Source organism: Perca fluviatilis, chromosome 16, assembly GCF_010015445.1.
Source record: "Perca fluviatilis chromosome 16, GENO_Pfluv_1.0, whole genome shotgun sequence".
Classification (NCBI taxonomy): Eukaryota; Metazoa; Chordata; class Actinopteri; order Perciformes; family Percidae; genus Perca; species Perca fluviatilis.
In genome coordinates this window covers 32,357,674-32,385,092 of record NC_053127.1, presented here as the reverse complement: position 1 = coordinate 32,385,092, position 27,419 = coordinate 32,357,674, and the positions used below count along the sequence as shown (strand labels likewise).

The 27,419-nt window shown below is 41.1% G+C and overlaps 1 protein-coding gene across 5 annotated transcripts in view; it reads right to left on the bottom strand.

The window, feature by feature from the left end:
• The window catches only part of igsf9bb (immunoglobulin superfamily, member 9Bb), a 147,149-nt gene that overhangs the window by 8,984 nt on the left and 110,746 nt on the right, over positions 1–27,419 (bottom strand). For 3 of the 5 annotated variants that reach the window (XM_039777471.1, XM_039777466.1, XM_039777468.1), the window contains 6 exons: positions 25,060–25,286; positions 21,053–21,137; positions 17,088–17,252; positions 15,558–15,603; positions 13,269–13,355; positions 5,933–7,564 (listed from right to left, as the gene is read on the bottom strand). In XM_039777471.1, the coding sequence (XP_039633405.1) occupies positions 5,933–7,564; positions 13,269–13,355; positions 15,558–15,603; positions 17,088–17,252; positions 21,053–21,137; positions 25,060–25,286 (2,242 nt within the window). The remainder of the gene's footprint in view (positions 1–5,932; positions 7,565–13,268; positions 13,356–15,557; positions 15,604–17,087; positions 17,253–21,052; positions 21,138–25,059; positions 25,287–27,419) is intronic. The other 2 variants (XM_039777469.1, XM_039777470.1) reach the window with 1 other exon arrangement.

Sequence of the window (27,419 nt, the reverse complement as noted above, 5' to 3'; positions counted from 1 at the left end):
AGTGTATACAGTATTTCTCAGCTGTTAATGACTGCACAGACATCCCTCCTATTCACTGAGGCACTTATGACTTGGCAGCCCACAGATTTCTGCCACAAACACACACTTGGTTCTCTCAAGGCACAGAAAACAATTAGCATAACAGAGAGGCCATCTTCCCACCGTGGCTGCAGAGAGAAACCGAAGGTTGTTAGTAGAGGGGGAGAATCACAGCTGAGCAACAAAGCATCATCAATATGTATTCATAGACATGGATACTGTCTACAATGGGCTTCACCATGCTGACAGGGGGAGAGATGGCGGGAGGGGAAAATGACTACTCGGGAACAGTCACATAATGAAAAATAAGCCAAAGAAAAGCGAAGCACTAGGACAACAAATGTAACAATAATTTATCCATATAATTTTTCCTTTTTTGAAACGGAGGAGCAATATTTAGCGATGGCATGCATGGCAGTTTGCACATGGAACACGACTTTAAAGGGGAATACATTCAAAAGCACTTGGGCAGTTCACTCACACATAAAAATAAGGGGGGGGGGGGTCCCCTCAAGCCCCCTGTGTTCCCCATCTACAAGCCCTTGGCAAAATATTCTTTAGCATAAAAAGAAGAAGCTGTTTTGGCAGGACACTTGCTTCACTTGGTAGTGAGAACTGTTCTGCAGTCCAAACTTACAAGTGCAATTGAAAATTAACAGTAGATGGTTTGATTTGTGCTCTATACAGATGCTTTATACAGGGTATTAAGGCCATGTGTCCACCAGGAAACTGCTTTTAGTTATTCGGGCTAGAGATGGTTGCTGGTACTGGTCATGGCTCCTGCTTTTGCTCTGTTGCTGTTCAAAACCTGCTAAGAATCTGGTGCATTTTTGACAAAAGCTGGGATATTTTTTTAAATTCTTGAAACTGATGCACTGAGAACTTTACACATGCTAAGCTTTCATCACTGCCAGGAACATGCAACAGCATTTGTGCTTCACTGTTAATGCAAAAAAGAGCAGTGAATGATGGCTCCCAGTGGACACACAGCTTAAGCGGACGTCATAATGCCAATCTTGCAAACTATTTCTTGGGAGATTGGGGTCGAAAATATTTTTCAGTTTGTATCGTATACTACAAGCATCTGTAAAAATATATAAATGGCAGAATGTGTCACGCTTGAGAAGAATGCTAAGAGCGTTTTATAAAGTGATCATCTGACATTAAAGAATGTCTATGTGGACGTCCACATAGACATTCTTTAATAAATACACAGTATGCCACACCTTGTAATAATCTACATAGTACAGAGAGACACAAGACAAAAATAAAATTGGTGAACATACATGCTGAAAACAGCATAACTGCTTTTTATAATGAAAATCATGACTATTCTATGACTACTTATGTGGTTTTGTTATGGAAATCGTTAGTTTTTTATATAAAGGAAGTAATTAGTGCTACAGCGCCCTTTATTATAAGAATTATTCATTCTATGGATGAGATTGGTCCCCCAAACCTCTACTAGGCTCATCTTCCAGACAGATAGGGACAGATAGGAAGGAGGGGCCTGGAGCAGCTGGATGTCAGTTCAACATCTTGCTGGATGTTAGACAGGTGAGTTGGAGGGATAGCATGTTGAGGAGCGCTCACCACTCATGTTCGTTCATCTGCTGTATGTAGTGCACATGGTTCTCTCACAGCTGATTGTAAAGACCAGAGACATCCTGAGAAGTGTTGGCCTCATTGTAGTCTCGCATTGCCAGACCTTCCTCCACAGCGCTGTGGAGGAAGGTCTGGCTAGTCCACACAGCATGCCAGGATCGCAGAAAAACGTACTCTGGTTTATTGGTATTTCTTTAAAGGTCCAATATGTAATATTTGTACTGTAATAAATCCCAAAATGACACCAATGCCTCATCAGATATTAAGGAAACATGTTAAACTGAAATACTATCTTTTCTGACAACAATGCTAATGTCAGTATTTTTTCTTTTAGAAATTTACATTCCGTGACGGAATTTCTGTTTATGTTTTGATCTGTGTGTTGTTATCAACGGCCCAGTTTGACAGCCAGGCCGGGTTGCCAGATATACCTGTAAAAACGTAAACCCAGCGCGCTACAGCTGTAACGGTAGTACAGCCATGAAAGCAGCACACAAACGAACAGGATCAACAGAGATAGATTCTACCAGACCTAAAAAAAAGAAAACAGCATGTTTCTAACAGTTGCGTGACCAGAGACGTAACAACCCCCTGGTAAATAATGGAGATGTATTTGAAAGATGGAGACAGCTTAGATCCCAAAAGGACGCAGAATTGGCTTATTTCCTCCTGAACAGGTAAGCATAGCTTCAGGCTAATTTATCACAGCCACTAGGGACGGGCATTTTATGTCATTTCAACATTTGTGTTCTCACATTGAATTATATAGCTAGAGTACCCGAGTTGGTTACTCGCAAAAACAATTGAGACACAGCCAGTAAAGTGATCTCGACTGGTCCTGGCTAACGCCGCCATGCTAACCCTGTTAACTGCTAACGTTACCGGGAGGACCAGGCAAGCGGGCCATGGCTGTTTACAACGTGTAGTTCAGCGGCTGGAGCCGACAACGGTGAGTTATTTTAAGCCACGAGAGGGGGGCTGTAAATCGGAAAGAGAGGACTGTGAGTGTGCAGTGTGTTTAGCGATTGTTGCCGTAATTCTAAGCCAATGAAGTGTGTTCCGTCGGCAAGGTAGTGGTATTTTTAGCGTTTCGTATTGTAATTCTAAGCCGAGGAAGTGTGCCTGACTGGCGTGTGGAGAGGACGGTGAGGCTGTTGTGTTTTTAGCGGTTCATACTGTAATTTTAAACCGAAAAAGTCAGTTTCTGTCAGTTGGTTACAGAGCTCCGCGTGAGCACGGGCTTTTATGACTGTCAATATAGCCAGCATTTAACCAACGTTAGCTACTCCGCTGTGCAGTGGAGTAATGTCTGGCTATGTGAGACTAGCATCTAATGTTAGCTACTCTGCTGTGCTGTGAAGTAATGTCTGGCTATGTGAGACTAGCATCTAATGTTAGCTACTCTGCTGTGCTGTGAAGTAATGTCTGGCTATGTGAGAAAAGCATCTAGCAACATTGTTGTGAATGCTGCGGTCTCAGCCTGGCAACCCCCGTGAACTTCAAGTCTGGGCAGGAGGGGGCGGGGAAAACGACTCTCCAGTATTTTGAATTGGTAGTGCAGTAACTATTTTAACCGCTAGCTGCCAGTATTACATACAATATTACATATTGCACCTTTAAACCAATCACAATCGTCTTTGGCGCCGCTAAACGGCAGACGGAGCATTAGTGCCTCTGCAAATTAGCCTCAGGAAAGAACTTGTTTTGGTGAAACGTCTACGTTCAAAGGTTGATTTAGTCGTGCGAGAGAAAACTCAGATTGGACAGATAGTCTAGCTAGCTGTCTGGATTTACCCTGCAGAGATCTGAGGAGCAGTTAACCATAGTCCTCACAAATCCACCGGATTTTGAACGCCGAACACAAAGACAGAGGGAGGTGATGGACATCCGGGGGAATTTCCAGCGGCATTTGAACAATCCCGGAAATTAAATGTTGTCGATATAGACTAGCCTCATTGTAATCCTTGACAATCTTCTCGGCAATCAGTTCAGTCTTGTATTGGCAAGAGAGACTGCTAAGAAGGCTAGGCTAGGGCTGCCCCCTGTGCAGCATATGCATATAAGAAATTGGACAGGATCGAGCAGCAATGGATTTCTTCCTGAGGAAGATGGCCGAATGTGAGAGATGGTTTACAACTGGTCTCAAGAGAGGAAGAGGGAAGGAGCACTGACTGTATTCTTGACATGTGCAATTCCTTTGTTTGATTGATGGGCCTTAACCATGCATTTGGTAGATTAAGCCATTGCCACGGGATAAGTAGTTAGCAATGCATTCCGTTCTTACTTGGTGTAGTAAAAAAGGGGGACATATAACCCAGGCCTTATACCTGGCGCCTTGAGCCGAGATAGGAGTGGAGCAGAAGGATCAGGTCTCATCCATGATGATATCTTGCAATGACGTTGGATTGTTGGACATGTTTGCTGAAGAGGTCTTTCTTTTTTCACATTGATTCAAGGTGAACTGAGGTAAACACCAATCTCCCCTCTCTTGATTACGGCATAACACTAGAGTGATAATGCAATGATATGTCTCAGGGTGCTGAGGCAGAGGCTCATTAGAAAAAAATCAATAGAGAAGTCAGTAGAGGGGTGAGGATGTACAAAATACCATCAACCTACAGTACACTTTCAAAACTTTCTAAAATTATAGGAGGCCATTTTAGGGGCTTGCATCTGTATTGACAATCATGTAACTTTTGGCTGATGTCAAACCCATTACATATAGGACAAAACAACTGTGTGGCTTTAAATATATATATTTTTTAAATACTTGAATAAATATTAAAATTGGTTTGAGGCTGATAAGAGTACTATTGTCTTACTTATGTGTAGACCGGAGGTAGATTGATCTGTGAACGTGGTCAGTTAGCAAACCACTCAAGCATGAAATCATGTCGGTGATACATCTCTAACCTAATCTATTAGCCAACAGATGGCATATGCATATCAGAATGCATAATGTACTAAAGACTGCAGAACTTAAAATGCATAGCCACTTTAAGAAAAAGGAAAAAGTAAAGAACTGAAATGAACTACACGTGTTGACTGAAGGAAGGAACAAATCAAACAAAGACTCAAAGTCTTGTATTCCCCTTTAAAGGACGAGGTGATCAAAAAAGTCCCACCTGCTAACCCCCCCCTTTCAGACATGGATCCAACCCTTACCTATTGCGGTGTAGAGGACCTGGTCACAACAACGCTGCCCAGATAGCTGAGATCAATCAAAAACAAAGCAGGTAAGACTCCAGGAGCCATCAATAACCATACTGCCTCTAATTCATAATGATGGAGACATTGCAGTACATGAGAAGCGGACAGGCCCTGTGACACACTTTGCCCAACAACCTTTCCTTGGTAGTCAGACCTGGGGCTGTCCTGGGGGCAATTAAAGGGGTTAGGGAAAGGAGGGTTACAGAAAGGGAAGGGGAAGTAGGGTAGGAAAAAATCTGAGAGGTTGGAAGGTAAGGGAGAATTGGTCATGCAGTCAGGTTACTAAGGCCGAGCATGGGCCGCAGGGCCTGCCAAGATGAACTCTTCTTAAAGCATCCCTCTGCATGATAAAGGCATCTTCAAAGGCTTGGAGCTAGACATAACAATGGGTGTTTGTTTTGTCTGGGGAATCAATTGGATGAATATTATGGGATTCCTCCTGTTAGTTGAAAGCAAGATAACGCATGAAACAGATGGAAAAACAGGGATCTTGTGGTGACGTCTGCAAATTCCCAGGCTTTTAGGGGCTTGTGCCAAACAAATTACTGTACACAGTGAACTAGCAATATTGTTTTTCATCCGGATGGACTGTAGCCCCAAAAGGTCTGAAATATAATCTGTGAAGCAAATGCATTTTCTTGTCAATTCAACAAATAGTTACTTTCACAATTTATACTTTTTGGTTTCACTAGGAAATGCAATGTATTTTTCAAGGTGATACTTTTGGAATAATGCTTCACAGATTCAATGGGTGGTACCTCTAACTTGATGTCTGATATGAAAAGCAGCATTGACCAAATTAAACTAAACTGAACTTCCAGAGCTCATCAAATGAATCATCACAACAAAATGGTTTTCCCTCAACCATACAGTTCATTTTTTCACATTAAAGTGCTATCAAACATCTAAAGCAACTAAACTATCAAACTAATTTGCCACAGAGATGATTTAACAAATTGATGGATATTAGACAGCACGTCAGTAACCAAAATGTTAGAGCAACTTCACACATCAAAGCATTATGGGTTGGGGCAGATGACTAAAATTGCATCCCTCTCTGCATGCCTAATGCACCTACCCTGAAGCTGACCACTGGGGTGGAGAGGGCTCAGATGGAAGGATCCCCTCCTCAGTCCTCCTCTGAGATGGCATCTGCCCAAATAGGTTGCTGCTTTCCATGGGGGGTGATGGGGACTGGGAAGCTGGGTAGCTGGTTGCAGAGGTGGCAAAGGCCATGTGGGAACGGTAGCTGGGACTTGCTCTGCCTTTACCCTGGCCTTGGGCAGGTGAGGAGGAGGGGGAAGATCTCCTTGAGAAGCTGGCTGTGGAAGGAGGGAGGAGGGTAATCTCAGACATCTCTGGGGGTATGCGAGGTTGGACAATGCTGGGACGTGGCCTGGGACGTACTACAATCTCTGGGGAGCCCTCGTGAGAACTAAAGGGGCTTTGGGTGAGGGGTGAGAGTCGGGAGGGCTGGAGAACCACCTGATGCATGCCAGAATCCATCCTACGAGCCTGTCTAGGACTGAAACGAGGGGTTGTTTCAAACCATCGTGTGTCCAGGCTACTGAATGTGCTAGGGACAATGTGGGCCATTGGATCGGTGTAAGGCAAAACCGGCACACCAATACCGTGGCTTGTGTGTCTTAGCTGCCCTAAATGTGCCTCTTGCATAGCTAAATGCTTGGCTGGGGAGCCATGAGGCTTGGCCTTGCTGGGAGACTTGCTTGAGCGGCTCTTTGGGGCCTCCAGTGGCAGAACAGCTGGGTAAGTAGGCATCGGAAGAGAGGAGGGCTGGAAAGCACTAAGGGGGAGAACATGAGGTGGAGGATAGGGGGAACCATGGCGGAGATGCAAAGGGTGATGCGGCGGAAAAATAAACTGGGGCCCCTCCAGACTTGCAAAGGTGAAATCCAGTCCCTGCCAAATCTCTGGTGAACGAGAGGAAGAGGTGAGTGTCAGAGGAAGTGGGAAACCAGGGACAGCATATTGTGGGAAATCACCCTCCCCCATTTCTTCAGGAATCATGGGGTGACCAAAAGGACCTTCAGCAAGATATGGAGGGGAGGACATGACAGAGCTGAGTGGGCTAGTATCGGGCATGTAAAAAGGTGGGGGATCATGATCCCCATGGGGACCTAGATAGCCATAGAAAGCCCTGTGGTGGAGAGAACCTCGGATCTGCCCCGCGGCCTGGAGCCGACTGCTCTCCATTATGGTCATACCTTCGAAGGGCCTGTGGAATCGAGGGCTGTAGGCTGGAGGTTGCAGGTAGGATTCCTGACTGGAGATGGGGGAAATCTGGTGAGGCCGAAGGGGGGCCATAACTGGGGGCAGAGGCCTGGGATCGTCATTCTCTTCGTCTGACTGCCGGAATTCAGGATAGAGGTCTGATTCTTCCACAAAAGGAAAGCCCTCAATTCGCCGTGGCTTAACAGACATTTCTGCATCAGCGGGATCTATGACAAAGCGTCCATCTGGGCCTCGGCTGATGAGTTCAATGGGTGTTGTTGCTTCAGCTTCATGCTTGGAGATGCTGTATTTCTTGCTTGTTATTGCTCTTTTGGTCTTCTTGTACAAAGACAATTCCTCCCTCTTTCCCGGACTTGGGGGTGGTTTCTTCCCACGCTGGTCATGACTGTCTTCAGATGATTCTGACGGGGATGCCTTTGAACGAACGCTCTCTGGGCTCACCTTTCCTGAAGATGACCTAAAGAAAAGAATACAGAAGTGAATCTTTAAATATTCAAAAAGCCAGTACTTTGCACAAAGCTTTACTGAAGAAAACAAACACAGGTACAATAAAAAAAAAAAAAATGACAACACACCTTAAAAGCAGAGTAAGTTAGAACATTCTGTAACATTCCATTTACAGGATTATAACTTCTACTTCAAAACACCTTTTTGATTATGAGTCATTAGTGTATAAAGGTATCCTGGGAAATATGTTGTCTGCTCATTTTCCACCACAACAATTAAGAATAAATAAATGTAATAACTAAATAACCTGGGTTTTCATTGTGTGCCATTTGGAGACCGTCCTCCACTGAAAGACAACCCAATAGGTCATTTGTACAAGCAGCAATTACGACTCATACGGATGGGTCAAACAAACAGGACTTTTACCCAGGAGACCGGTGTTCTTGTCCCGTTAAAATCCGAAAAAATAAAAAATAAAAGTAAACGACGAGTTATTAACAAATAAAACCACATCACGTTCTGTGTCACGTGCGAAATTACGTCATGTACGTACGCACGGAAGTGAAGTAATGTAACAAAGGAACTGATTTTAACCCAAACCACGATCTTTCTTCTAAACCTAAGAAGTTTTGTTGCCTAAACCTAACCAAGTAGTTTTTGTGCCTAAACCTAACCAAACTGTGACTGTTCACAACATAAACGACTTGTTTAAAACCGCGACCGCTACGTTTAGGTAATGAGGACGGAAAACGCTCCTGTTGGGTTGTATTTCCTGCTTTATGAAACGCTCTTATGAGTCGTATTAGAATGTAGAAACAAATGACCTATGTGTGTCGAATGGTTTGGAGGACTTGTTGGCCATTTGTAACATCTTCATAAGTTGATACGAATATCACAAACCTCCAACGTCTTGGAAGACAATGGGAACTTAAGAAGAGTAATGACTCATTCATAAGCTGTCTTTGCTCTCCCCTTGATACTAAATGTTATGAACGTTGCCTAACAGCCAGGAGTTTATGTGCATTTGCTGCTGCACCCTCTAAACCTGTTCATCTAACAGTCTTATACATACTGGCAGAGCTAAGCATTGGAAAAGAACACACACCATGTGCCTCGATGCCTCACTGTTATACCACCAACTTGGCTGGACACATACTTCGCTTGAACAGTGAGATTTAACGGAGTGTAGATGCTCGAGTTTGGTGATACAAGATAATTTTTTATTTATTTAGTTATAAGAAAGGCGCACACACAAAATGAAACATTCAATAGACAAGTGTGAATCTCAAACATTCAACAGTATATTCATTTCATGCAATTCCATTACAAAAAAATAACTTAATTGTTTGGCTCTGTAATCCAGCACATTTGATTTGAAATGAAATTGACTACAATAAAAAAGAAATGAAGCTATAACATAAGTTCAGTCAGGAATACTATTTTGCATACTTAAGTCGTAATCTATTTCTCATACATACATCAATCTGTCAGCAGTTGAGAAACGATGCCTCCATTTTCTGTCAACTAAGGGTGAGGCCAAATTTCCAGGAAAAAATCCACAGGATAGAAGTGTGCATGGTTTGTTGTCACGACATGTTAACTTTCTGAGTTCTATTTTTGTGTTTTTCATTTATTTTATTTTATTACTTATGCTAAGTAGGTTATGATTTTGCGCATTTTGAATAAAAATACACTCTGGGACTCAAGCTTGGGAGAAACAGCTTGCTAGACCACTTCAGGGCCAAAAAATAACTATCCATGGCAATGTCAAAAAAGGAAAGAGCTGGCCTTTGCACTAGATTTAAGCAACACTGGCAATAGGGTTGAGGTAGTTGTTATCAATAGCAATATAACGCTCTAGCATGGCAGACAGGTGACACCTCAAAAACAGTAGGTGTCTTGGATCAAAGCCTCTCTTTCCACTCTTCTAAAGAGTATGAATATTACCAATCTAAGCTTGGAGTGATGCTGACTTGTCAAAACCAGGTCAAAGATCAGTCTAATCATGCAAGATAGTTGAGATGGCCCAATTGCGAAAACTGCCATTTTTCTGTAGCCAGCTTTAAGGATGAGGATTCTGAATGGCATCAAATACTTTAAGTTCAGGCGATGACAGACACTGTATACATTGTATTTGCATTTGGGAATATGACCATTACACTACATTATGATACTGATCCAGCTGTTACAAGGAGCACTACAGGATGTCCTTCCTGCCAGCTGCCATCTGCCTATAAAACCAGTCCCCTCTGTGTCAGGACAGGGGGCACTTCCCCCTAATGGACTAAAGGTTAATACAAACATTCTCACCCTGGACTTATACATCCCCTTTAAATGATCTGACCCATGCCTGCACTAATTCATTTTGCACTACTTCCACTATGTCCACCTCACAGCATTACTAGTACCCTATACAGTATATGTACAGTCAAAATCCTCATTTATTTAAGCTATTATCGACAATTATTGTATCTTGCTAAGTTTTGTATATTGACAAGTATTGTATAGTTTCTTGCACATTATCTTTGTCTTTTTTTGCTAAGCTGTGTAACAGTGGAATTCTGTGTCTGTCGGTCTGTCTCTACACAACACACACTTTAAAGTACATGATGAAACATGTCTTCTTATAGGAAGGAGTAAATGAAAACAATAATTTGTTTTGAAGCCACAATTACTTTATTTAGTGGAAAATGAAACATATAGCCAATCCTCATAGGAATCACTAAGGCTTGTGCTAATAATGATGTTATAAATAGAGTCTGAGAAACACTGTTACATATAATAATAGATATTCCTGCTGTGTTTTCAGGGTGCAATGCCTACTCAGATATGGTTTTCTTGAAAAAGCACATCTGCTTTATTAAGATACAGAGAGATATAATACTAAAATATCAAGTAGCTTGTGTTCATAAACTACAGTGATAATATATTCTACATAATATAACAGAAACATACGTCACAACAACTATGCCATTCTTAATAATGTGCTGCCTTTCCAGTGTTCCCATAAAAGACTGCTCATCAATGTAACAATCTTCAACTCATTTAATCCATGTTTTTTTGTTATGTTTGTTGATTTGACTATTATTCCCTTTGGTTACAATAATATATATACATATTTTTTTATTTATCTTTTGGGCTTTTCTGCCTTTATTTTGATAGGACAGCTAGGCGAGAAAGAGAGAGGGAAGACATGCAGGGAACAGTCACAGGTCGGATTCGAACCCTCGACCTCTGCGTCGAGGTATAAACCTCTCAGTATACATGTGCCAGCTCTACCCATTGAACCCACCCGGCCATAGGTTACAATAATATTTGAATCAGAAACTTCATGAAATAGTCCAGACATCATGGTAAAACTGGGCTTGTTTTAAAGCTTTCTGATGACTTTAGTTTGTTTAACCGTGTAAGAATGTTGTTCAGTTGTCTCTGCTGGTGCTATTGCGTCCCTGCTTCAACCAAAGGGAATAGTGGCCAAAACGATAAAATGCAGGGTAAATACTGTATAATCAGAATTTTCCCTTTATGTGCTCAGTACTCATTAGTATGTAAGAAATACAGCTGACACTCATCAAACTGGCTGGATCATGACAGAAAGAAAATGACTGTAAGACAACACTGCAATTACTCATTAAAATGAAGATTCAGTGATAACTACTGATGCTGTAAAAATATAGATTATTCACACTGACTTGATCATCATACAATTTAATAAACTACCGAGTACAGGCAATTTTTTTCATAAGCTTACACATATTATATGATGTAATCTCTACAAGCTAAAAATCCAGACTAACAATTAAAACACTTGACTTTCATCTAACGAGACAAAGTAGATGAACAGGCAGAACAAAAAGTGTGAGTGTGACAGCATCTGGGATGAGAAAGCAATAGTGGTGAGAAAAGAAAGTGTTTCAGGCCACTTGGAGGTGAAACAGTGATTTAAAGGCGTGAGAAAGGACCTGGTCACATATACAGCTCAAACCATAGAAATGGCCACAATGCATAAGCAAAGTGCTGTGAACAATGCAGAAAACAAGGATTATGTTAAAGGAATAGGAATACTTATTTATCTGTATGTAGCATAAAGCTACAGCCAGCAGCTGGTTAGTTTATCTTATCTTCTTAGCTTAGCATAAAGACTGGAAACAGGGTCAAAACAGTGAGCCTAACTCTGTCCAATGGTGACAAAATCAGCCTACCAGCACCACTCCTGAAGTATTCCTTTAACAAATAGAGTGAAGTACTGTGGTTGAACACACAGCTCAAGAATGATTTCTTTGCTCTGGAAAGAAGTACCTCAGGATTTAAATATTAGTTTCAGACAAAAGCAGCTATATACTGTAGATTCCCTTATATTTAAAATAGTAAGTATGCTTCTCATGCAGTGTATGAGGTCATTTACCACGGTAATTCTCAAATCTTCACTTTCATTTCATGACCTGCATTGCTCTGTTTGATGTTTCAACAAATGAATCACCATTACCATACAGTGACTGATCATTATACTATATGTAGTTGACTAACCGGTTCTCAGAGCCCGGCAGCATTAGAGTTAGATGAGAAGATTGATACCACTCCAATGTCTGTATATATGACGCAAGGGCCAGGGAACAGTTAGTTTAGCTTAGCATTATGACTGGAAGCAGGGGATTTATTCCAAATGCTAAAAACTCACCATTTAACAGGTTATATTTGATTTGTTTTCCTCTGCTTTCAGTCTTTATGCTAAGCAAAGCTAACCATCCCCGGGCCCTATAGCTTCATATATAGCGTGCATACATAAGTGTGGTATTGATTCTGATTGAACTCTCAGCCAGTAAGAGAATAAGTGGATTTGATAAAATGTCAAACTATTCCTTTAAAGTTACAATCACGAAGATCTCGGTTTCGTTCTCTTTGGCGGCACCCATGGTGCCAATTGAGAGACCGGAAAAAACAGTACACCGCTTCACACACAGGTGAGTTGAAGAGCGACTCTGTTGTGTTAGCTCCGCCTACCGCCTCTGGCGGACCAACCACTGCTGGGAGATGGAAAACGCACCACTACCTGTGCACCGCTGTTAATTTTTCCCGGGAGTGTGGCCACAGACACCCAGTTCATAATAATGTAAGGCCTTTTATCAGTGGGCCATAGGCTCAATCACCATTGTCTTACCTCATAGTGACTTAACAAATATTTATTTCAATGGAAATCTTCGAGATTTATTGCTGGGAGGCACTATGATCCTGTTAGTGATCTACATACAGTATTACAAACAGCCATTTCATGTTTGGTAAGGGTGATTAATTCACTGAAACATCAACAAGGAGTCCAGAAATGATGATACAGAATTAAAGATTATACGTCCCGTTATCTACTACCACTATCCTGAATGGAGATAAGTGTTACGCTAAGAGAAATTAGCAGACAGATTACTTCATACTTCCCTGTGTCTTTGAATCTTGTCCTGCATGGCAAGATGGATTGTTTATTTAATTTTAAATCCCTAACAATCAGGGCTGAACAGGTTTTTTGAACATCTTCTGACGATGAAGATCCTTCATCTTTAATCAATGAAAGAACCAGACCGGTATTGTTGTTGCCTTGTGGGGATATTTGGCCAGATGCATGCAGCCAGGTCAGGAGTCGGAGGAGGAGCTTGGGTTGAACCAAAGTGCAAAGGGGGTGTATACAGTGTGCAAGAACGGGGGACAATGGTTGGCACACTCACTGAGGACTGGAAGGTTGGGGCCTGTACCTGCTTGCGTCCAGCCCCTCCCAGAAGGGTTCAACGCTGGGAATGAGGCTAAGTGGACTCCTGTAGAAGTGGGGAGATCAGAGAGTAAGAATTGAGGAGAATATGGAGGGTAACAGGGAGCCTGTCAATGAGAGGTATGCTTGAAACCGCAACAGAAAATGAGAGAAAATATATCTTTATTAATAAGTGGGCTGGAAAAAAACAGAAATGGCAAGAGACATTAGTAAGTCACAGAGAAGATCTGAGAGAAAGAAGTGTCAGAGAAAAAGCTTGAAGACAAGAAAGGCTACCATGGAGCAACAAGAGGAAGATAAAGACACGGGAGAGGAAAGAAATATGTAGGATGTGACCACTGCACTGTGAGACAGTTCTCCATGTATTGTTTCTAAAGATATATGGCCAAAATGATCCATTCTCAGACCAAGGAAGGAGAAATCAAGGAAACTTTTTTTGAGATTGTTGTGGCCCAAAATGCCTGATTTTGCGGGAGCTTTTGTAAAAAATTGCGATAAAAGTTGCAATGTCTTTTGTATTTTTGTTTATTGAATGAATCAAATTTGAACATATGTGTCAGTGGCTTGTTGATCTTTACATTGTTAGTTAATTTCCTATCCATTCATACGGTTTGATAAAGTACTTATTGGACTTTAACTTCTTAACTTATCATTTACTTATCATTGCACTTTCAATAACAAGTGTAGCTGTCCTCAATTTAGGTCATTGTGTACGTCTCATCTCCGGTTTTTCCGGCATCCACCGTGTGTGTGTGTGTTTGTGTGTGTGTGCGCGTCAGTCACGGGGGGAACTGAGCATCAGCCCCGCCCGCTGCAGAGAGCCAACAGGATTGAAACAGCAGCAGCTTTCAGCAACTTTAGAGTGAAAAAACGTTACAGCATACATTGATGTTAAAATGTATACAGGTTTCGCTGTACGTTTTGTTGGTGAATGTGAGATACAGTCACAGAGTCACACACGTCTCGTCTTCATATCAGAAACAAGGAGGTGTAACATAATGATGGATATTTTCCATTTACGTGTGCCAGTGTCAGGGTTCCAGTCTGTGCATGCTGGCTCACTGGCATGGCTTACTAGAGCCACGATTAATGTTACACCTGTGCTCCTTCTGTAAGACATGTCAAAATGTCGGCTGTGAAAAGAGTCTATTAAGGGACCTGAGGCGTCCTTTATGATGGTGGATTGGATTGATTTTAGGGTCACACCAGGACAGAGGAATGAAAAGACATGAAATAATGGGATGGCACCTTTGTCACCTGCAGTCTTACTGTCCTAAAACTCACAGCATTGTCCAGTTACATTTGACACATAATAAATCCTGTCTAATAAATAGTAAGACTTCAGACAGATGTCTATATCCTCTATTTTTATGACAGATGATTTTTTTTTTGTAATCTAAATAGAAGCAATTTCCTTTCCCTAAATTATGACCCTTTTCAAATTGGAAAAAAACATGACCCAACCAAGCTAAAGCTTTAAGCTGCTAAGCTCTGTTCACTCCTGCACAAAGATTGGAGTGTGAACATTTCGTTAAAACTGAAGCAACATAGCTTCATTTGCATTTTTGAGTTGTTCATTGTCTTGTTGTCCTGTAAGCATGTGTCATATATTGTGAAATGGAAACATAGCTCTTGGCTCTGAGATCCCCTTTCCAGCAGGGTGGCCAACCTTTTAGACCTTTCTGACTGAGGTTGAGCAGCTTTCACTGGAATGAAATCAGCAGTTTCATTACATCAACCACTGTTAAATACAGCCATCCAACCACAACACACACCTGTCGCTGCACAATAACCCACAACAAACATCAGCAGGCTACAATGCTAACTAGCCTGCTGACGTTTGGTTAGGAGCCAACCTATCTCTGTTCACTCTGAAGTTGTCATTTAGATATAACAGCATACATATACATACATACATACATACATACATACATACATATATATATATATATATATATATATAAACCGTGAACGTATTTCTAGTTACAATGACACTAACTAATATTAATCATGTTATTGTTCGATGCTGCAGTTTTACTTACCATGTTCCTAATGTACTGCATACATCTCACATGTAGAAATAAAGCATCTGCTTTGCTGAATACAATTATATTTGGATGACATAAAACGATGTCTTCTGATCCAGTGAGAAAAAAATGTATCCTAACGGGTGTGCTGTTTGATTGTGTGTTTGTTGTAGAGTACTCTGTAGTGTAGCAGTGCTGTGTGTCATGTAGGGGTTACTTACGGAGTTTCCATGCTTTTTCTGCAGTGGGTTATGGAAAGAGGGGGATCTGGAAGACAGGAAAAAGACAGACAAGGTCATTACAGCCATGAAACTTGCATTGTTTTAGACAAAGACGAAGTGTAGACGAAGCCTTTCCGTACCACGTGAAAGTTTTAGGAAGTGGTTCAAATCTACACTGTTTTCATTATACATCCATGACATACACAAGCAATTCACTGCCCTCTGCCTGTTAGACCATTACCACTTTCCAGTTTTAGAATTGTAATATTGCCCCAATTATTATATTATGACCAAAGGATTGATTTACACACACATTTGATAGCTACTTCCTCTCAAGGCAATTAGATTATTATACAGTTATGTTATACAATCATTATACCACCAGAAAATACACACTATAAAATACAAATGGATTACATTTTTTTTTTTTCATTGTTATTTCTAAGCCTTTACTGGCACAAAATACAGTGTTTTACACTCTTTGACCAACAGGTGGTATTGTGAGCACACTCAAGAAATGAACCCTTTGGCGAACCAATTTGCTGGAAAGCTTCAACGCTTCATTAAGGCTTCATCTCACCATCACTAACAAATACTGCAGAGTTGGCTGTCTATCGTTTCAGAACACGATGAGTAAATGCAACAGAAGGAGGCCAATGAAGTGTTTTCACATTCACAGAAAAAGGAAAAGGTCCTTTTAGGTATTCACGATAAACAACACTAGACATTGACATAAAAAGGTTTATAAAAACTGCTGCTGAGACTGGCGCAGGGTTTAAAACCAAGTTACAGAATAACAAAAAATATGAAATATAACGGGTGGATCCCAAGTCTCCTATTTGATAGCTCCTCGCTTGAACTAGAAGTTGTTGTGGTCCGCCTTCGTGAAGGCTGTCCAAATCTCTTATTCCTGCCCAGAGGAGGGAGGATGGAGGAGCGAAGATGGAGGAGGGATCTCTGAGGAGCTATGAGCGAGGATACACCAGATCAGCCTTCCGGGAAGCCTTCACATGACACTTCAGAGGAAAGGACCTCTCATCCCTTTAAAAACACATTTTCTTGTTTCCTCTCTCCTCACATGATTTCCTCACATCTCCCCCATGCTTTCTCGGGGGGACGGACTAAGACGCGAGGAAGGGAAGCATGTAAAGAAACGTGGATGCAATTTAAGGAACTAGGACGTACCCAACGACTATAGCCATAGCAGCTTTCTGAAGTGTCATTAGGCCGCTTTTAGTTTACATTCCTAGTCAAACATTTAAATGGATGTTTCCTATTTGAACATGTAGTTAAAGCTGAGAGGACATGAGTCAGATAATGCAGCATGAGGTTGCAGTTCAAGTCCATGAATCAGTGAAGTACAAGTTAGGCACAGTTGAAGTTTGACTAAATAAATGTATTAATTAACCATAACTGTATACATGAAGATTTTCTGTACAACATGAAAGAATCTTCTCATCTTATTATTTGAAGTTGCCTAAAAGCTGGCTTAGCGATTGTGGAGATAGCTTTTAATGACTTTCACCTCACCTCTTTTCTTCTTCAGCTTCCGCCTGCGCTGCTTGTTGACGAAGCAGGCAGCCATGGTACTGAACAGGACAGCCGCTGCCAGGAAACAGATGGTGGCCACGATGCCAGCCACCACCGGCCGCGCCAGGCCACGCTCCTCAACCAGCTCTGGGGGAGGGAAGAAGTCTGTGGGGTGAGGAGGGAAGAGTCAGGGCCGTAAAGCTGGTTGAAGTCACAGAGGAGCATTAAAATGAAACGGATGTAAAAAAAGAGGGACATGACAGTTTGCAGTTGGAGATGTGTAGGCACAGATGTGGCCCATTCAGAGGTGAAGGAAATTACAGATTAATGGAGGAGCATTTGTTAAAGATAGAATAATAGAATAAACAGAATAAAGAAACAAATGTAAAACTTTACTTTGCTCACTAGATTTCTAATATGGCACTGCTCAAGTCTAATGCTAATGTCAACATTCATTGGCTCTGAAATGGTGGCTGATATTTAATATGAGATTACCGCGCAGATGTGAGTCCACTGAAGAAGAACACTGATTAGGCAGCTATTATATATATAGATATAATATGCGTATAAACTCTTTAGCTTTTTGCCCCCCCCCCCCCCCCAACAAAAAAGAGACGCCTCATGCAATAATTTGTACCTCGTTCCTACAGAGAAGCCTTTGAAGGGCCTACGAACGGAACAGTCCTGCCATATCCAATGAGATTCAAATTTGCAAGAGCTGACCTTTACTACTGTATGTCTTCAAAATGGGCATCTCTGCAGGGCATGCACCATGATGATTTAGCAGAATCTAAACTTTTTTCCCAAACTATATGCATCCGACCTTACAGTGTAGGAAGCTGCAGAGGCCACATGTACATTGTATTGCCTGGGTGCTACCTCTTTAGGTTGTTTTGGTTATGAACACTGACATTATTGTTAGAAATCCCCTTTAGACATGTTTTAAGACCAGGGATGGAAATTAACACCCTCCACCCACCAAATGCGGTTGATTTCGTGCAATTTGTCAAACCTATGGCAGGAGGCATGGAGAATAAAAGCAGCATACTGATTCAATCGATTTACATATGTATCGTGATTATTTTGCGACAATTTGTAAACTCGATTATTTCCCCCAGAATCAATATTTTTTTTTATTTTTAGCAATGATTCACCTAAATATTTTCTGTTTACACGGTACCACTGATTGCGACTACATCATATTCGTTTCCAGCAAAACAGAGTGAAAGCAGAAAATGCAAACAATCCATGTTATGTACTTCTTTACAAATGAAAGTCAGACTGACTGACTGACTGACGTGTGATGTGCATTCTTCTTATAAAACAATCAGTATTTAGAAATGTCTCATAATATATTGTCTCTAGAAGTGACACGAAAAGAGAATCACAATACTCAATACTATCAAATCGCCAACATGGCATCATGACTTTGCGTAAACATACACAGCACTTTCCTAAAGCCAAATGGCGTGTTATCTTTACGCATTTTCAGCTATCCACGTGTATGTCTACGCCGTATACAGCAGATGTAAACATACCCATCACGTGGTGTCGCCACATTGCGTGTTATCGCGAGAACGTGACGTACTATCGCGAGAACGTCAAAAAATAAATAAAAAAGGGTTGGGTTTAGGAAAAGAACACAGGAGGCTTTAAAAGGCTTTAGTAACTAAAAAAAGCGACAAAATCACGGAAAATAACGACAAAAACACGCTTAGGAAAACAAACGGTTGGGTTTAGGAAAGAAACATTGGGGAAGGCTTAAAAAGAAATAAAAAAAAAAAAAAACAGCTGAAAAATCACCACACGCAGGATGTGATCCCAACTCTCCTGGGTGAAAGTCCTGTGTTTTACCCATCCGCCACCCCAACCTCCTTATGTGGACCTACGTCCCTTTATACTACTCACTATGGTGAAAATTCACTCGTAATGAAGGTCAATGGCGGCCGAATTGCGTTGATAAACACACTAAAAAGCAATTAAGCGTCTTGATAACACGCCAAAATGGCATATGAATTGGCGTGTCATCCATACGCCACTTTATGAAATCAGTCTGGAATCGCAGTACTTCTAGAATCCCAAAAATCGCAATACAAATCCAATCGGCACCCATGTATCGTGAAAGAATCGAATTGTGACAAAAGCATATTGCTCCAGCCTTAATAAACCATCACCGTCTCTAGAACTACCATTTAGCTTGCGTTATTCAAAGATTCAGATTGCCTGAACAAATCCAGCACTCTGCAGCTTGTTACACTCAGATGCTTTAAAGCCAGAATCAATGTGACCGGAACAGTCGTGCATTAACAATATCATTAAGAAAATGAAAATCCAGCCAGTGTACTAGAGGAAAATGTGCTGTGCAGCTGCTTTAACTCCTGCTATAGAGCTACTAACTTCAGAACTGTCTGCAGTTATTAATGTTGGAGTTGTTGTAGTGGCCTGCATGCTAATGAATCGCTCAGTGACGACCAGGGGGATAATGTGTCAGTCTTTGTTATGAACTTGTTAGAGTGGTTTATGTGCAGCAGTGAAGCATGACACAGCAAAATGCAAAGGTATTGTACCTCCAGCAATATTGGTACCTGAAATAACTTCTAATCAGCCAAAGAACACCTTCACTCAGAAGGACAAGGTGTATCCACATCTCGCTTTGAGTATGATGCTCACTGACACATATGCACAGAAAAAGCAGTCCCACTGATACCAGATCAACAGAGAAATGAGCAGGAGCCTTTGATCACCTCATTGCATAGCACTCCATCTTTACCAGTAGGAGGCAGCATAGTACTTCCAAAGATTCAAGGGTTCCTGAGCCAATCCGGTCTATAAATGCTACCAACAGCTGCTCTTATTAAATGATGTGTACCCAGTGACCTCTGCAGCGGAGTGACATCACATTTTGAGGGGTTTCATTTCGGATTTTAAACAGACTTTAAGTATTGCGATAAAAAAAAAAAAGATAGCCTTTAATGAGTCTGTTTTTAGCACAAAGCATCCCAAGACAGTCCATGGCAGACAGGCAGAACGATGATGTCATACTTGTCAGGATGGTACAAAGCAGTGTGCATGTAAAGAGAGCTTAGATTTAATAGTGCTGAGTGGGCAAAATGTGAAGTTCGAAATTGCTGCGTGTGCAACACAACCGCAGCCCCTCCTCAGAGTTGATTGCCTGAGGTTAGAGATGCAGATTACTGCCAGAGGTTGTTGGGTTGAATCCCAATATTGACAAGAAAAGCTCCTCTGAATTAAAGGCAGTGAGCAGAGTTTTTAAGAAGACCTGCCTTTTCTTCCCCGAGTTTCTGATTCATTTTACATGCATATTCAGGGTGTCACATTTCGATTTTAAATCGGAAATCGATCAAATGCAGGATCAGCGATTCCTACAGTATTTGTTTCTCTCTCCACCTCTGCCTACTTGCGTACGTCGGAAGGAAAAAAAACACGGTGTAGTTTGCCGGCCGGTAGCATTCAGAGCAAACGGTAAAGCCTGTGGGCTCCGTTGGGACTTCATGGTGCGTTCAGATTACACTCATGGTGCATATAAGTGCGCCTTGTAAACTCTGAGGAACTTAAGTGTTATTGTAAAGTAGTAAGTGGCTGTAATTGTGGCATTGCCGTCAGTGCTGAAAAAAAAAGTTTAAATCGAAAGAATATATATATATATATATATATATATATATATATATATATATATATATATATATATATATATATATATATATATATATATATATATATATATATATATATACACATAACACACACATACATACATATATATATGTACACACACACACACACACACACACACACACACACACACACACACACACACACACACACACACACAATGTATAATGTAGGGTTTCCACACTTGATATTTATACTTCAATATAAAATTAGATTGTGTTAAACATGACCACAGGTAAAATTAGAATGCAGCGTGTGATGCAATGGCTCACCTGTGCTGGACACTCCTACTACATTACTAGGCTCGCTGATCATGTCATCCATGATGGCCATGACACGGAACTCGTACCACGCCTCCTAGGAGCAGGGGAACAGAGAGAGATCTACGTTAGAAGGAAAACTCATGTCTGGTGTCAGAAAGGTTGGATCAGGCTGTAGGATTCTGTTTGTGTCTCCAAAGACCAGCCAGCTGAGTCACCGAGGCTTTGGAAATGGATGGTGCTGCTCAGTCACTGACAGTTCCCATTGTGTTTAACAGCTAAAAAATAAACATATTTTTTCCTACAGTGCATGAATGGCACAATGGAACCACAAAGCCATTTATTGAAAACTGAATTTGGCAGGATTCCATTTTTTTTATTTTAGGGGCATTCCACAAATTTTGCACACAAAGATCAGTTTGCCAAACACATACCACTCAGACAATGAAAACAGTTGTTTAGCTTCTGTGGCTCTGGCGGGAGCTTTCCTAAAATCATACAAAATCACACTCATATCATAGGGATGTCATCAGGGTTATCTTGGATTGGACTTTTGGACCTGACACTCACATTTTAACAGAAAGCCTGCATTATGAAATAGGGGTGTGGACTGTGAAAGATGTGGGCATTTATCAGGTGGGGAGAGAAACAAAGTCTCCCTCAGTCCTGCTTTTCCCATTCTGCCTCTCTGCGCCACGTGTATTTGTCTGCGTTCGAGTCTTCGTCCCTTTTACGTGACTTATCGTGTCAGGAAGAGTCTAACTAGTTATATTATGGGAAAGTAGGATCCAGCATTTTTGGAGCTTGACCCACATCACATTTATTGGTAGAAATTTCAAAAAACACAGTATTTGAAACATTAAAATCTGTAAACACCAAATTAAGAGAAGTGTGGATGATATGGTTTAATGTTAGAAAAAAAATGTAATTGTATTAATTCAGACAGCCGGATGATGTAAACCGTAATTAATGGAAGCTTAATGTGGCTTGTCAAATTGCTTTAAAATCAATAAGATATTATGAAGCTGTGGGCTGACAGGAACAATATGTAGCCTACAAGGAGGAACAAGTAATACTACCTAAACCCAAAAACATCACAACGTCTCAATAGAAAATGGTAAGAGCAAATGGACTGATTATGTGAATATCATAATGGATGATTACTAAATCAGCTATGACTAAGTCATGATGAAAAGACATATTAAGTCTCTTTTTTTATTTCCTTGGTGCTGGTTGTGCTCCCCACAGTGCAGGGTCAGCTACAGAACAGCAGCTGTGGAGCTGGCAGAGATTCAGTCAGTGTCTTGCTCAAGGACACTTTAGCAGGGTGCAGTACCTACTTTACTGTACTGTTGGCATAACACTCAGAAACCGTCTGATACATTTGCTGTGGACTCAGTTGTCACACACCAGCAGCAAATAGGATTAGAATGTGGAGCGTTGTGTCACACCAAACTACATGCAGACAACCAAACATCCAGGAGCATCCCTCCCGGTCATGTTAGCTCCGCCGATGCAGTAAGACATATGCAGCAAAAAAGTTATACAAGCTAGGTGCATTGTGTGTGTGGTGGGAGGGCTGGAGAGAAGTGTGGGTGGGTGTTTGCTGTGCAACGGAAGGAGAGATAAAAGCATCTGCATGGAGCTGACAGTGGTAGATTAAAGCTCAAACATGTCATGGCGGGAGAATTAGCTGACATGTGCAAAGATGTGAAAATGCTGAAAGAGAAGTATAAATCAGAAATCAGTATTGATTTTCCTTTGCTATAGTGAAATATACTCTCCTCCTCTAAAAAGCATATTGTATTCATAATTAATATTGATACAGTGTATTACATGTATCTAACGCCATGTTTCAATCGCTATTCTCTCTTCTCGCTCAGTACGAGCCGCTTGCAGACCCGCAGAAGTAAAAGCATCTGTGTATTCTGCACAACATATAAGCACAAAAAAGTCAAGTCCACAGAGATGATAAGAAAGTGAGCCTAGTCAGCGTGTGCACACCTGCATTGTTACTATGACAGCCAAGGTGGATATGGCAGCACATTATTATACGTATGCAGAATCTGATCTGGGTATTTAGAGAATTCAAGTACCAGTGTGTAGGATGTAATGGCATCTAGCCGTGAGGTTGAGATTGCAACCAACTGAAACTTCTCCCGTGTGCCAAGCGTGTAGAGAACTACGCTGGCCGACTCGAAAATGCAAATGGCCCTCTCCCGTGCCAGTGCTTGGTTTGGTTATTCTGGGCTACTGTAGAAACATGGCAGTGCAACATGGCGGACTCCGTAGAAGTGGACCCGAATGACCGAATGTACACATAAACAGCTCATTCTTTAGGTAACGAAAACACAACAGTTCTTACTTTGTGGGGATTATACACTAATATTATATTCCATTTCTGCCCTGAATCCTTCACACTAGACCTTTAAACAGTACAATTTGCAAAACAGATCAACTTTGCCTGCAGTCTGAACACAGCCTGTGTTGATTTTGTTCAGGTATTAAATAAAGTTTTGTTCTGTAACAGATCTTACTATTATTTCTTCTTACACTTTCAGTAGCATACAGTGTTAAATCAGTACAGATGGGAATGAGCAAACAGGAAGAAACTCAGTTTCACCACTTTTAACTGAATCCAAATGATTTATGAAGACTCAGATTATGACTGGATGAAGTGAAATGATGGAACACTTAAGCTTAGAAAAATATGTTTGATCTGTTGGTGGCCACTTAATACTGGGTAACCAGCTATTGCACATAGTTAGTTAAGACTCTTTAGAAGTAAACAACTCTTTTTTTCCTACTATCACTCTTGCATGAAGCTACTATAGGTAATCCAGTGGGATAATTCCTGGGTTTGCTTGGTTTGGATTTCAACATTTTCAAATGAATTGTATACAATTTTAAACATCCAAACCAAGTAAACCAAGAAATTAGCCCACTGGATTAGCTATCGTTTGTATCATTTGGACTAAAGACAAGCATTTGACGTGGTCCATGTAAAAGAATCTTGAAAGGCTTAAAGGCGCATGCTGATTGCCCGGCTATACATTCTTTTGCTGGATTCGCATTTTACATATCTCTACAACTAGTGATGAGAAGACGGGTTCTTTTAAGAAAAGCCGTTTGTGTCGAGTACGGGCCACCATGAACTGACTCACAGACGACCCGTTCTGGTTCAGTGAGCGTGCTTTGTGCTACTGAGTGAGCTCTCTGAGCGAGAGCCTGTCGCTGAGCAGCGGCTAGTGGGTGTGCGCTCCATGAAACGCTCGTTCCTCGGCTCAGTCGCGAGTCTGAGAGTAGCGGCTCTCAGAAGTTGACCTGGCTCACATGCACTGTGCATGCGCCACACAGAAGCAGGATTTTAGATTCAATCCTGCTTGTGAATCGAGTTAACTTGCTCCTTTTTAAGAGTGGTTCAAAAAGAATGATTCGTTCGCAAATCTATCATCACTATCTACAACAGAGATGGCGAGTGTTAAGTTCTTTTGACTTATAGTCAGAATGTACACAACTATGAGGATAAGACCTAGGCTGAGAAATACCTGAAATTTGCTTTAATCATGGACATCAGTCTTTTCATCAAGCTCTTAGTTGAATATGAAAAACACCAAATACCCTCACACTCTTTTTAATACATCTTAGGCTGGGGTGTTATCTCTTTTTTTAATAAATGATGTACTGTAGCACACACAAACACTAAAATGTGATTGATTTTGTGAAATGCAGTAACAGTAACATTTTCTTTGTAAAATAAGGCTTCATTCAAGAATAGAATTATAGACAGAGAATTCTAAAATGCTTGACACAATCGTCTGACACATTTAAAAAGGAACATCAGGTAATGATCCTGATACAGTAGTTTGAATTAAAACCATAAAAACGATGTATAACTTGGACTCTGCCAATTGGAATGTATATTTAACCCTCCACTATGTCCCAGACGTGCCTTTATCCTGGAACTGGTCTTTTATAATATCGTGTGTGAAGTCTACAGTCCGTGTCCTGTCTTTTACCTGGATCAGGTCTCGGGCGAGCAAGTCCGTCTCCCCAGCAGGAATGCTGTCGTCCAAGACTTCCCACCGTTCCCCCAGGCGGAACTCCATGACGTAATGCTGGATAGGTGCTGTATGATTGGCAGGCGGGATCCAGGACAGCAGAACTCCCTGCTGCGTGCGATTGGCTGTGAGGCACCGTGGTGGGGTAAGCAGCACCAATGGTTCAGGGGTACTTATAGGAAATACTGAAAGAGCACATAGGGTTGAGAATGTGTGTGAGTGACTCAGTTCTATATTCGGTTCCACCAGCATGATGCCAGTGAATCAGCTCTTTACACTCTGACATGTATCACAACTGTGACTACATGTCATAACACTTTTATACCAAATGCATCTCCCACACACGCATACAATCCACATGCATCGTTAACATTACTTCTAGGGCTGTCTTCGCTTAAAGGAACTCTTAGTCGACTAACACAATATGATTTTGTCGACTAATCAATTAGTTGATTTAATGGACAGATCTGTAAAACTGAGTTGCTCCACAAAAAAATCATGCAAAGGCACCACTTTAAATCTTGTGTTTACCAGAGATGTGCTCATGAGTTTCTTGGAATAAAGTCATTCAGCATGAAAAACGCATCAACAATGACTAATAGAGTAAAGACATTTTAGTCGACTAATCTACTGAAAGGGGGCAGCCCTAATTATTTTGTCTCTGAATCCTTTGCAATCATTTCATCGTGCTATCAAGTCCACTTCCTGGTCAGATCTGTAAGTTTATTCCCATTATATCTATGCATTGACACTTCACACACAGTTTTTCTCTGACCACCTGTGGACATGGTTTGGTTAAAAGATCGTCCAGTCCTTGCCATTACCCTCATTTACTAATTCAAGTGGTCATCTCCATTAAAAACAAATAGTTAACTGTAGGTGGTATCCAACTTATTAGCTACTAGTTTGTTTCTTTCTTCAATAAAAAAGCATTATGATTTAATAGATGTGCCAATATACCTGACTTCCCAATGAATGGTGTAAAACGGTTTTGAAGCGAGAGCAAGACAACAAGCCATCTTTGTTTCTCCTCCTTGGCTGACACAGAAGGTGATGAAGCATGAACAGTTATCCCAATTTTCAGCATGTCACTTATCTTTAATTAATAATCTGTGACAGCTTCATTTATACCTAATAAATGTCCTCACTGCAGTTAGTAATGGTACAATGCATAATGATTCAACCAAAGCCTGGTTTAAGCTTTTACACTGTGCTTCTGAAAATCAGTTTGTTTCAGTCAAAAAGTTGTCTTGTTACAATATATGTAACATTTCAGGGCACTTATCTATGACCCAATATAACAGGGCACTGTTAGAACAGTGTCTTAACAAGCTGAAGCAAATGATAGTTTGAGCTGGCGACTGTTGATTTCACTGCCTTCTAATGACAACTGTCCCCGGCAGATTTACTCAGCTGTAGTTAATAAACAATAATTCTGTAAGTTGGCGGAGCAGCAAAAGAATACATCTTGGCTGTTGTCTGGTTAACAGATTCTTTGCCTGCACGCTGCTGTCTGCACTTTCTGGTGGTTTTGTGAAAGAAAAAACACCACTCTGTCTCGTTTTTGACTGTGGCTGTGTCCTTTGCTGTTAATAGAAGACCAACAGAGTGACCTGTCTTTCTGGACATACTGTGAACGATAACCTTAAAATTTCAGACAGGCATTCAGCAGGTAGCTCAGCAGATGTGGTGTAAATCAATATAATGCCACTTTTGAATCTTGTGATTATATATGAATATTATTGAGTAGTGTGCAGTATACCACTAATGTAATATCTTAAAGGTCCCATGGCATGAAAATGTCACTTTATGAGGTTTTTTAACATTAATATGAATTCCCCCAGCCTGCCTATGGTCCCCCAGTGGCTAGAAATGGTGATAGGTGTAAACCGAGCCCTGGGTATCCTGCTCTGCCTTTGAGAAAATGAAAGCTCAGATGGGCCGATCTGGAATCTTCTCCTTATGAGGTCATAAGGAGCAAGGTTACCTCCCCTTTCTCTGCTTTACCCGCCCAGAGAATTTGGCCCACCCATGAGAGAGAGACATCATGCCTTTCAGGCTTTGTGATAATGTTGGGTACAATCATATCATTATCCTATATCATTTGATATTATGTAGAAAACAAAGAGGCCTGCAGTTTAGTACATAGAAAAGAATTGCTATTTAAATTGCAATATTGGTCAAGAAAATTGCAATTACATATTTTCTAGTAGTTTAGCTGGAAAACATAACATATATATTAGGGACGGGTGCGGTGTGTTTCCGGTATAATTCACTCACTCACTCACTGACTGGCCCATATTGGTTAGACTATGACC